Source organism: Idiotropiscis lumnitzeri, chromosome 5 (assembly GCF_059441095.1).
Source record: "Idiotropiscis lumnitzeri isolate Australia: NSW breed Sydney's pygmy pipehorse chromosome 5, RoL_Ilum_1.0, whole genome shotgun sequence".
Classification (NCBI taxonomy): Eukaryota; Metazoa; Chordata; class Actinopteri; order Syngnathiformes; family Syngnathidae; genus Idiotropiscis; species Idiotropiscis lumnitzeri.
In genome coordinates, this window is record NC_142395.1 from 6,169,631 (window position 1) to 6,181,938 (window position 12,308).

General features: G+C 39.3%; 1 protein-coding gene across 2 annotated transcripts in view; it reads left to right on the top strand.

The window, feature by feature from the left end:
• The window catches only part of LOC148336711 (SH3 and multiple ankyrin repeat domains protein 2-like), a 225,084-nt gene that overhangs the window by 122,891 nt on the left and 89,885 nt on the right, over positions 1-12,308 (top strand). For both annotated transcript variants that reach the window (XM_088295368.1, XM_088295369.1), the window contains one exon: positions 10,494-10,908. In XM_088295368.1, the coding sequence (XP_088151494.1) occupies positions 10,494-10,908 (415 nt within the window). The remainder of the gene's footprint in view (positions 1-10,493; positions 10,909-12,308) is intronic.

A 12,308-nucleotide genomic window follows, 5' to 3' on the forward strand; every position in this document is an offset into this window, starting at 1 on the left:
CATTTAATAAAATTGACATTTTAATTTCAGAGCTCTGTCTTACACTATAACACTAGCATCAGAACTGAAACCTCATAACTGACAATTTGGTTAATATTTAAAAAAAATAAAAATATTGGTTAATCCACAAGTGTGGGTGTTATTATTATTATTTAATTATTGACCAATCCAACGTCCAATCCAAAATGGCTTACTGTCTTTGATGTTGCAATGTTAATCATTGAGCAAATATGCTGTTGTCATTATTTTGGAGGTGTACTGCAAATTGGCCAGTGTTCAAATCTCAGGGACCGTCTCAAAAACAGAATGTCGGTAGTGCATTATCACCACTCAGTGATAAAATAGCCCGTATAGTTTAGGATGTAACACTGATACGTTGTTAAAATGGAGTGTGTCACTAGGGATATGCCCAAATTTCATATCTCGATATTTTTACAAGATATATCTATAACAATACAATAGAGATATTACTCTGGATTTTAATAACAATCTTACTATGGGTTTTAATGAGGAAACAATATATAAATCTGAAATAATGTGGAAAGCGTACATTTTTTTATTAGAATTTACTGACAGCTATCAACACAAATAAATTCTGCAATAAATGTAATCGTGTTTGCATGCATTCATGTGTTAACTGCATCAATGTGTTGCTCTGTACAAATTTGTCCATGCACAATCATACTGGATCAGAAAATGGCTGGATGTGTTTGTGGCTTCGGGGGGAAAAAACAGTTCACTACTCATCCCTGCACATGACGACGGTTGTGTATGCATTGTTGCATTACATAGTGATGTGATATGTAAATTTCCAATGATATGAACTATACCAGCCCGGATCGCGTTTTGAGGCTCTCCATACAATATGTATGTCATTGAATGACTTTTTTTTTTGGCAATCCACAAAAAAAAAAAAATAATACTGTCAGTCGTCGAAGACGTGCGTTGTTACAGAAAAAGGACAAGGGTGATAACCGTGAGGAAAGCGCATATATATATTAAAAAGCGAGGCTCACTCTCATTCAATTGTATGGCCCACTAAGGTGCGTGCTGCTGATACATTTTTTTCAACAAGCAATGCTATTTTATCCAATGGTAATTTGGAAATGATAAATATGGTCGCGTGATCTTCTGGAACACAATATATGTGTACTTGGATATATTTCACAGCACATGGCTGTGTCTCGTAACTCGCTAACACAGAAGTGGATTTCCCGCGCGCCGTCAAGCAGTGGATCCTCGTGTCCGTTGATGATTACCTGAATGCATTTAAATTGAGGAGTATTGCTCACTGTTAGTGGTGTGTCTGACCTGATTTTACAATTGGCCGTAGTTTGCACATCATACATTGTACACTAACATTGTTTAGTCTGAAATTGATTTAATTAAAAATAATTTTGAATTTAAATTTTGTAATGTGTTTTATTTAAGGTAGGGAATCATGGAATATGTACCCCATACTTTATAGTGTAAGCATGACTACTCATTAGTGCTAATCTAAACCATAATGACATTATTGAGTTACAGTGAACCCTCGCTACTTCGTGGTTCACCTTTCGCGGGTTCAGTGCTTCGCGGGTCTAAAAAATATTCTGGGGCATTGTAGTTTCGCCGAGCGGCACGACGGGGCGCTGGAGCGGTTAGACGGCCGGCGTGCGCCGAAGAAGAGCGTGGGCGAAGAGGAGAGTGGACAAAGAAGAGCACGTTCCCCCGGGCACGATTTGGGGCGACGTTTCGCGCGGTTCGGACCGTACCAGAGCTCCGGAGGAGGCCGGCGTGCGTGGCAGTTAAGCCGTAGAGGAACAACTTCCGCCCGGGCACGAGCGCGGCGACATTTCGCTTCGCTCGGGACCGTGCGAGAGCTCCGGAGGAGGCCGGCCAGCGTGCGTGGCAGTTAAGCCGAAGAGGAACAACTTCCGCCCGGGCACTAGCGCGGCGACATTTCGCTTCGCTCGGGACCGTGCGAGAGCTCCGGAGGAGACCGGCCGGCGTGCGTGGCAGTTAAGCCGAAGAGGAACAACTTCCGCCCGGGCACGAGTGCGGCGACATTTCGCTTCGCTCGGGACCGTGCGAGAGCTCCGGAGGAGGCCGGCCAGCGTGCGTGGCAGTTAAGCCGAAGAGGAACAACTTCCGCCCGGGCACGAGCGCGGCGACATTTCGCTTCGCTCGGGACCGTGCGAGAGCTCCGGAGGAGGCCGGCCAGCGTGCGTGGCAGTTAAGCCGAAGAGGAACAACTTCCGCCCGGGCACGAGCGCGGCGACATTTCGCTTCGCTCGGGACCGTGCGAGAGCTCCGGAGGAGGCCGGCCAGCGTGCGTGGCAGTTAAGCCGAAGAGGAACAACTTCCGCCCGGGCACTAGCGCGGCGACATTTCGCTTCGCTCGGGACCGTGCGAGAGCTCCGGAGGAGACCGGCCGGCGTGCGTGGCAGTTAAGCCGAAGAGGAACAACTTCCGCCCGGGCACGAGCGGAGCGCGAGGCTGTCAGTTATGAATGAATGAATGAATAAACAAATAAATGAAGAATGCCACCTTTCATTTCACAGGGCACACCGGACGGCGTACCAGCAGGTAAAATTCGAAGTAATTAAATAAATACAAAAATAAGTAATTGAATAAATACAAAAATAATGGCTGGGGAATAAAAAAATAACAAGTTTTAATAATAATTTGTTTAGTTTTTTTGTTATAACATGAATTTCTCTCTCTCTCTCTCTCTACCCGTGTATATATATATATATATATATATATATATATATATATATATTTATTTATTTATTTTTTTTAAGCATTTTTGAAGGTGCGCCGCTACTTCGCGGATTTTCAGTTTTCGCGGGTGGTCTCGGTCCCCATTAACCGCGATAACCGAGGGTTCACTGTATATATCAGGTCTAAACGGCTCCGGTCCTTGAGGGCCCTTGTCCTTATGTTTTAAATGTTTCCCTCCTCCAATACACTTGGTTCCAATGACAAGCTCATCAGCAAGACACCTAATAACTTTATCCTGTTCAGTGAAATCTGGTGTGTTGGAGGAAGCAGACATCTATAAGTTGCAGAAAAGGGGCATTCAAGGAACGGATTTGGTGATACCTGATCCAAACACTCAATAGTGTCATTATTGCTGCACATTTTGTTGCAGTAACAGACTATTTCTTGTTGAACATTTAACACTTTAGCAAATGTTCGTTTAACACTGTGTGTTTAACACTGAGTCGTGTGGATGCATATAGAGACTTTGTTTTAAGTAACCCACAATGGTGTTGATTCTAGGGCGAAAGATAACGAGAGAAACAGTCCGTGACTGGATATGTGTGCCTTTTTACAGCTAATATTTCAGTATGCACTTGGATTTATCTGTATTCATCAGGTAAAAGGAAACTGATGTTGCAGCTTTTACCCTAAAAAAAAAAAAAGAATAATGAACACAAGGAAGAGCATCTGAATTCACACTAAAGTATCCTGAAAATGACACTTGAGATGAGAGGGAAATTGCGTTAAATGCCATTGGAAAAAGTTCTGTTTCTATTCACTTGCACTGGTCTTCAGTATTTGACCTCATTTTTTTTGAAGAATTATTCATTTTTTAGTTATTTATTCTTCTTAACTCGTTTACTTGGGCTGCTGAACATGCGCTCACGCATTGTTTCACTGTAATGCATCGATGCATTGACTGAGAAATGCATCATTCATGTTCACGTCATGATGCTTGCCTAAAAGAAAAGTGACTGTTGATTCAATTCCAGTTTTTTGGGGGGGTACTTGAATAAACAAGGAATTTAAAACAAGTGTTCACAAGTATTTTTGTAAATGAATAATTGTCAATGCCAAAATAATTGCTGGATTATTTAAATAATTTGTTTAAAAATTATTTGTTAGACTAATTGACTAATCATAAGACTAATTAATCGGGGAAAAAAAAATAATCATTTGGGGACAGTCCTAGTTAATTTAACACCAGCAGATTTGTTGTGTATAAGGTTTCAGCCTGACAGCCGCAATTTTCAGTTCCATTTGTTTAACATATGAGATTTAAAACTGGAGGCAGTCCTCCAATATGTTAATATGTTAAAAAAAAAATTGACAGAGACAATAAAATTGCAAAGAGAATATTCCTGAGATATTTAGAGTCATGTCACCATGAGAACTTTACATTTCAACATTCTTAACTGTCATGTGAGCACAGTCAAAAGTTAACCCAGCTACAATAATCTTTGTGTGACAACATGCTTAAAAAAGGAAGACAAAGAAAAAGCTAAATACACCACATTTTTATGCTTTGCACTCTGAGGTCAGCCACTCAAAATTTGCAGAAATCTCTCCCGATATTCTGATATCCAACATGTTGGTTTATGTGTTATTTGTTCCTGGAAGTGTGGGTCAGTTTTTAAATTGAATAACTTATACGAGTTTCGGGCATTCAGATTTTCAGGGTTTACGCAGCTTCTTAACCTCTTGATTTAAGGAATGTTTAAATTTGCATAATTTGACCCATTGCACACTTACACAACCTTCATATCATTGACTTTGTTTTATTGTTTTGGTTACTTACTCTGTAAACTCTGTTCGTAAGTATTGTCTAAAGCACTTTTCACAGATAACACTTATGAAATGCTTTACAGGACAAGTGACAAATGCAAGTAGTAGGAGTTGAGAAATTAACACAACAAATGGATAAATCCGTGTAAAGTGGACATCAGGACAGCAAAAGTTGATAAAACTCCCCCAGACTGTAGGATACAAAGCAATAAGACGTATGGCTTGGACTGTACCAAAGACGGCTTTAATGTGAAGTGTTAAGACGCTTTGAACAATCTCTAATACTTTTTTGGGGAATGGGGTACTGATTTATTGTGCATGCATACAATATAACTGGATTCAACTGCATTTTTTTTTTTTTTTATGGCATATGCACAAAATCGACTTAGACTAGACAAAATTGTGTTTGGTAATGGACACTGCAAAATTTAGATCAGTCATACTTGCATGCATTCCTGCTCAGAAAGTGACATATGTGCACGCATACAGCAGTTGACAACAAATGCCACTGTGGAATAATAAGAAACTGATGCAAAAATCTCTCAAAAGAAGTGTTTTTTTTTCAACTATTATTAGTCCCTTGGCTGACGTACAAGCACCAGAGCAGCAAGATGGTTCAATAGGAAGGCACCTCTCCAGCTACGAGTCCCACTTTTTGTACTTTGAGCTGTCGTGGGACTTGACCGACCTCCCTTTTTCAACTTCAAGCCAGATTCTTATAGACTGAACTACCAGCTTGTCCAAAATGAGTTTCCTTTGTTTTACCAGAATATGAATAGATGAAGATTTAGGCAACAACAAAGCAATGTAGCAAGTTGCTCATTATATTTTTGTGATGTTGTTCCAGTTAATGAGTCACGTAACACGTTGCACTTTATAAATATTCACACCAAAAGTGTAGGAGAAAGCAGTTCATTAGATCATTTATAATACTACTAATAATAATATACATTTATAAAAGTTCTTAACTGAAACAATCAGCATTCATTTCTTACGTTTCTATCGAAGTCATGTATCCATTATGTGTACTTAGTCCAAATAACGTCTTTTGACAACACTTTATTTATTTTCACACCAGACACATTGCTTTGGGAAGGCCATTGAGGGCCATGCCCACCCACTAAGATGCTCTTTCCCCCCATTTGAGGCACAGATGTAAAAAAAAAAATAATATATATATATATATATATATATTTATTTATATATATATATATTATATAAAATAATATATATATATATATATATATATATATTTTTTTTTTTTTTTTTTTTTGGGGGGGGTTATTATTATTTTATTTTGCTATAGTAGCTATTTTCTGTTGTGCAATACGAAGTTTCTTATCACTAACACATTTAAACTATGTAGAAACAGTGGTGTGATTTCATGGCCTTCATGAAAATGTCAGGTGTGCTTAGCTAAAATACTTGCTTATACGTCATTGTTTGGGAGTCCTGCGCCTTTTTCAAAATGAAGCTGCAAGTTTATTTTGTGTGGCATTATGTATTGTAGAAATACACGACAATAGGTATTTATTTGTAAAATAACAGGAGCCAAGGACTTTGCGGTGGACTGGATCAAAGGGCAGCTGTCTTAAAAGCTTACATTTCTTAATTTGTCAGAAAATGGGAATCATTCGTCACCAAAATGTATTTGGACATCACAACTTATGCCCACATCGTCTTTTAAAACTATCACCCAATATTTACTAGTTTTATGGACGAACATTCCTCTCATTAATTGAGATAAGCTTTGTGGTGAGCACCTCTATGAAGAGGAACACACCATATGAGCAAAATCAATCGTTATACTTCAAATATATCTTAATAGCACCACCATAACAATTTGGGCGTGGTAACACACGGACGCTTGATCGGGATGTGCAAGGCGGTCTCCAATTGCCCAAGTCACACACCTGGCCAACGACCTCATATAAAAGGGAAGATATTTCAGTTCATATCTTGGCAATATCATGCAAACTCCTTTGAGTCTAGTTTCCGCATATTAAGCACTGGATACTCGGGGTGCGCTCTGTATCGCTCTGAATTTGATGCAAATTAGGGATGTAGCGAAGAACGGCCGGGAAAATACTACGTTCCATCCCACAATGGCGCACAAAGGCACAAACACCCCGTTACACCCAATTCAAACAACGCAAAGACAAGCAAAATACCAAAAGAAAGAAAACTCCACCCATGCCCACAGATAAGCTGCACTTTGCAGGAGTATAAATCGAATCAGACCAAAATTGCATAATGAGGTAGAAAAAAGGCATACATAAGTCGCGCCGCATGTTTTGAGGGTTATTTATTTTGCAAAATACAAGATCAATAACAGACATTTCATCTTGGAAGGCTAGTTATTACATTCATAAATAAAGAACAGTCTGAATAGGTATAAGATATGCGAACACAATGATTATTTAGTGACACGAAAAACAAACATGGACAGAAAAGGAGTCCAGTGTTCATGTTAATATTTTTGGGACACCGCTGTCCGTGCTCTGATCAAGAGGCAGTTTTGTTGCATGAAGCACCAAAAAGGTCCTTTCCGAAAAGTTCTTTATTTTTATGGCCAAGACAACGACCTGAGCGTGGAGACGTACCTTAACTGCACTGGTGACATGCCTCTGCCACAGCAGGCTCAAGCAGCCACTGGCAAACTTGTTCCTCTAGCTTTCAGTTGTTTTTTTTCTTGTTGTTGTTTTGTTTTCTTCATCGCAGTAAGTGTAGCCTCCACTTTTCGCCAGTCCTTAACAAGTTTCTCAATTATTCCAAATTTTCTCTCTGCTGTCCGATTACGGTTTTCAGCTGCAAGTTTCGCTACTCGCTGCTTTGTACTCAGCAGAATATGATTCTTGAGTCATTCTCAGTTGTCTTTGTCAGTAGTAGCAAATATTGGTCTGTAAGTTTAAAGTGCCCGCTCGTGTTTATGAAATTAAATTTTTTTTTTCATGTATAAATTGCTCCAGAGTATAAATCGCAGGACTGGCTAATCTATGAAAAATGTGCAATTTATAGTACAGAAAATATGGTAACTTAAAAATAACACATGCACAGAGTACGTTATTACTTTACAGAGATGGTAATAGTGTAAATAAACTTTTAACTTTCAAATGCAAGTAATCTGAAATAAATTACATTTTAGAAGTAATTTGCCTGACACTGATAATAAAAGCAAAATCTGCTGCATTATTTCATGAAGTTCAAGTTCCACAGTGTTTAACTTTTTAACTCCTAAAGTCTTCCATATCTGACTTGCAGACAGCTCGTTCTAAAAGCTTATAGTCCTAGAAACCTACAAACTGAGCTACATGTGTGTATGCAGATTACTCGCAATTTGTAATATTAGTGCTGCATGCATTGATTGCATGTGATTTCTTAACTGGACAGTTCATTTAGATTTAATATTGTTCATAAAAAATTATTTTATTGGGTTTTGAATTTTAACATAAAGTAAGATATATAGTTTCCCATGTGTGCCATGTTTGCATTTTTGAATATTCTAATATTGAAATTCAGGATTTTACCTAAACCGAATCTCTATTTGGACACAGGTGGATCATCAAAGGGGGAGCTAAACCCAGCTGGAGGGAATCAGTTGGACTCACACAGATAGAAAGGTGGCGCCACAATGTGCTAGCTCATTAGATATTAGCACCTATTCCCTTCATCAACACGTCTGTTGTATGAAAAGAGATAAAGGCCTTAGCTTCTGCTGTGGGAATGTGATCATGACTCGGTGAATCCCCTCTTCAGGTTCTCTCAGCTCAAAAATTGAAGAGCATGAACTTCACCACAGCAAACCGCAGACGTTTGCTGGCTGCGATTGTATTAATCAGCTCGTTATCATGTGCTCCTTATCGAAATGGCTTCAGGCTGTCTTCTGCTCTCCCTGCATGCACTGCTGTCGTAGCAAGGAGCACCGGTGACGACTCGTCATTTTGCATTGTAACGAAAGGAAGCGTCCGTAGGGAAATCATAGCTTCTCTCCATTACTGGTTCAGTCTGACACCATCGCACAGGCACCATAGCCCGGTTTCCGGATTCCAACTCTGCTCACAATAGTTCTGATAATCATGCTAATGATGGTTGGCGAGAACGCAGAATACAGCGTGTATTCATGGAACCCAGACGGGTGTCTCTGTGTTACTGGGGCGATGACATCAATGTCTTGTATTGTTTTAGATGCAAGGTTTGGGATTAAAATGTATTGATTAAAAAAATATCGTCGTAATGAGTAGAATGGGACAGGAAGGAGGATCAGGCAGGTTGATCAATGATAGATCTGATTAATCTGTACGTACTGTCTGCTTTCAGTAATTTTCCAAGACACCTTAAACAACCAGAATCATTTTAAATTGGTGTCAACAATTAGTCTCCACTGTATTTCTCACAGAGGGTTCTTCAAGTAGTTATGTTGTGTTGTTTGTCTTGGATGCTTTTATTCCAGTTAGTCCATCCATCTTTAAAAATTATCAAGGAGATTTTTCACAGATTTAGCACTGCTTTATAATTGGCATAGGCATGGCACAAACTGTTAGCCTTCCGTTTATTGTCTGTGGTGAAGATGGTCAGGCTTAGCGATGCACTCGCAAAGTCATTTTTGCTCTAGGAGGTGAACATTTTGAAAGGTTATGAATAATTTGGGGTGGAGTATTCAAGAAGTGAAAATTTGTTTTCTTCAGAGCAGAAATTTGTAGTTACTACTACTTGTTTGACTTTCCTCATGATTTATTTTGATCCAACAACAATTTTACGCCGAGGTCATTTTTTTGTTGGTTTATTTTCCAGCGTCAAAAATGTTTACACGTGCCTGAAAGTTCTCTGCAGCGCCTCTCAGCTCTTCTGTGCTATGCTGGCACAGCTTTGTGTGCTGCTTCTGCACTTGCCTTTCAAATGACATATTAAATACGCAAAATCAGCAATCGCAATTAATCTTTTCACATAACTCGCAAAACAAACTGCCACCTTAGCACGATTGGTAGAAGCAATATTGGGTGTGTTTGGTTTGTTGGTCATCTTCCATGTTTGTGTGACGAATCAAATTTGCACCCGTTTTTTTTTTTCTTGCAAAAAACCTTCATAAAGCAGGGCTTAGATGTTGTTTAATTGTCATCGAAGTCTGCAATTAAATAACCATCAAGGATCTCCAAGATTGAGTTGTTGGCGAGAGAAGTGGGTGGAACAAGATAGTTGGTTGTCAAGAATTCCCCCAACTTTCTAGACAGGTTGCACTTTGGTGTTATCAGTGATGGAGAGCAATTAGAAAGTGGAAGTTTTAATTTTTTTTTTGTTTTGTTTTGAGGGACTACTTAATGGCTCTCAGAGAGGGGAACAAGTTGTAAATTTAACTCAATGGAGAGATGACCAGAAATTATGTTTTTTTTTTTAAATAAAGAAAAATGAAGCCTTGAGCTTTGTCACCAGTTTTAAGGATTAAATTAGTAAAATTTCCTCAAATGAGAGCTGCTAGAAACATTTGCGGGAATTACATCCACACTCAAGCATAAATGTTGTCTTTAAAACTGAGCTTTTGGAGAATTCTGGTTAGTCGGAAGGCTTTCCAGAAGTTTGTGAGGAGACAGAAAAATGTTTTTTTTTTCTTTTTTTTTTTTTTTCAAAATTTTTTCATTTATTTAAAAGTGTTGATTTTATACCCAATGATAATTTAACACTACAAAAAAAGTATTCTTATTGTTAAAAAAACAAGACTGCTAATGTTACTTTTTCAGGCCTGTACTTGGTTTTTAAAACAATGTTGTGTGTGTACATACATATTATTATTCTACCCTGAAGCTTGAATTAAAAAAAGAAATACAGTTGACCAGGAGAACATTCGTAAGCCTGTCAGCATTTGCTTCACAACCATTTATATGCCTTTTCGTATTGCAATACGTCTCCTTTACAAACAATTGATCGGGTCACTTAACTTACGTCTTCCCTCCGTTCCTCCTCTGCAGTGCCTTTCCGTGAGGCTCCAGCATACTCCAAACGACGCCAGGGTCCATCATCTGGCAACAATAGTGGAAACAGCAAATCCCTCGCATCTTTATCAGCTCCACGGGTCCTGCTGCGCTCCAACAGTGACAACAACCTAACTGCCAGTCCGTACCAGCAGCACGGTTCCCCTAGCAACTGGGGACCACATCTTCAGCAGCACCCAAACAGGGCCCCCCATCAGGGTCACCCGCAGTCTGGCTCCTCAGCTTTACATCGCAGCCTGTCACCTCAGCTGCTTCAGCAGATGCCCAGCGGCAGCCCAAATGGCAATGTGGTGGTTCGGACCATGGGAAGGGGGTCAAGGAGCCGATCACCCTCCCTCAGCCGGCTGGGGGAGGAGACCCGGCGGGCTATACCCTCACAGCGCCAACCCAGGTGAGCGTCTTCAACTCAGCAACTTCATCTTGTAGCTTGTTCAAGGAGTTTTAGAACATCCTTTCACAAGTAGACCATTCCGGTACTGCATTGACAAGTATTTGTCAATATTTTGCTGGACTGTACATCTATGGTCAAACAAATCTTGATCTGGCCGGCGTCTGGCCCGCAACGACACTTAATCGTCAACGGGAGGTGGACGGGGCAGCGGCCACGCACCTAAAAATAATTATATACGATAAATTGTGGAGCGGTAAAGTAAAACATTCCACGTGCTGGATGTCTCTGTTCCAACGTCGTTGCTCCAGCAACCTGTCAGATAGGTCAAGAATGTGGCCCAGTCTGAATAGGGTCAGATTCCATTTGGATAGTTGCTAAAAAAAAAAAAAAAGTGTGGCTTAAAAAAAAAGTGTGCCTAAAAAGCGGATTTGAGGAGGAATCTGATTGGAATCAGATATGCCTGCAGTCTGAACACAGCCATAATGTCATCCACTTGTGAAAGTGTGTAGTACTCGGGATAAATAGTCACAAAAACAGTGTCCATCTTCAACAAATGGCAGCACTAGCAATGCTAAGCTTGCATTAGCACTTCAAACAACCCGTCAGCTATGGTTGCTTATATTGGTAGCATGACTTATTCGAACTGCAGTTTTGCTATAACACAAAATGTATTTGTTTGAGAGTTACATTTTTGGAATGTACAATTGGTATTAAAAAAATACATATAAAAACTGATAAACGTCAACGTGTTGAGCAGAAATTTTGCTAATTCTGCATCGCTTTGCTTCTTTGTCTCAGCCGCCTGACATCCCTTCTCTGCTTCTGTTTGCTACTCTTTCCCAGTTGTTAGCTAAAGAATGTGCTTTTTTCTTGATTTTCCTGAGATGGATTTCCAAATAGTCATTAAACCTCTTGAAGCAAAGAGATTAGCACAAGGTTGCAGGTCCGTGCCAGTGATCGAACTGCAATAGTGCACGGCAAATGATTGACATCTTGTTGGCCATGTCAGGTTGATCTTCTTCTTTTGCAGAGGTTTCTTTAAGAACAATAAACCAAATAAACAACTACTGCAGTTCCAGAGATTCAACAGATAAAGTAGAAGTTTGGACACAAGTAATAGCAGAGAAATAAAGAATAACCAAAAAAAAAAAAAAAAAAATATATATATATATATATATATATATATATATATATTAATAGAAAAATGTCCTTAAATCTATAGACTTATCTCCATGATGACTGATAAAAATTTCATTTTTTAAATTTATTTAACATTTAATGTATAGCATAGAAAATGGCCAGAAGACAGTATACAGCTATTGCAGCCATTGTAAAAAAATATTAATAAAATAAAATCAGAATGTGTTGCTGGCCTTGAGGTATTTTTTTTTTGTAATTTT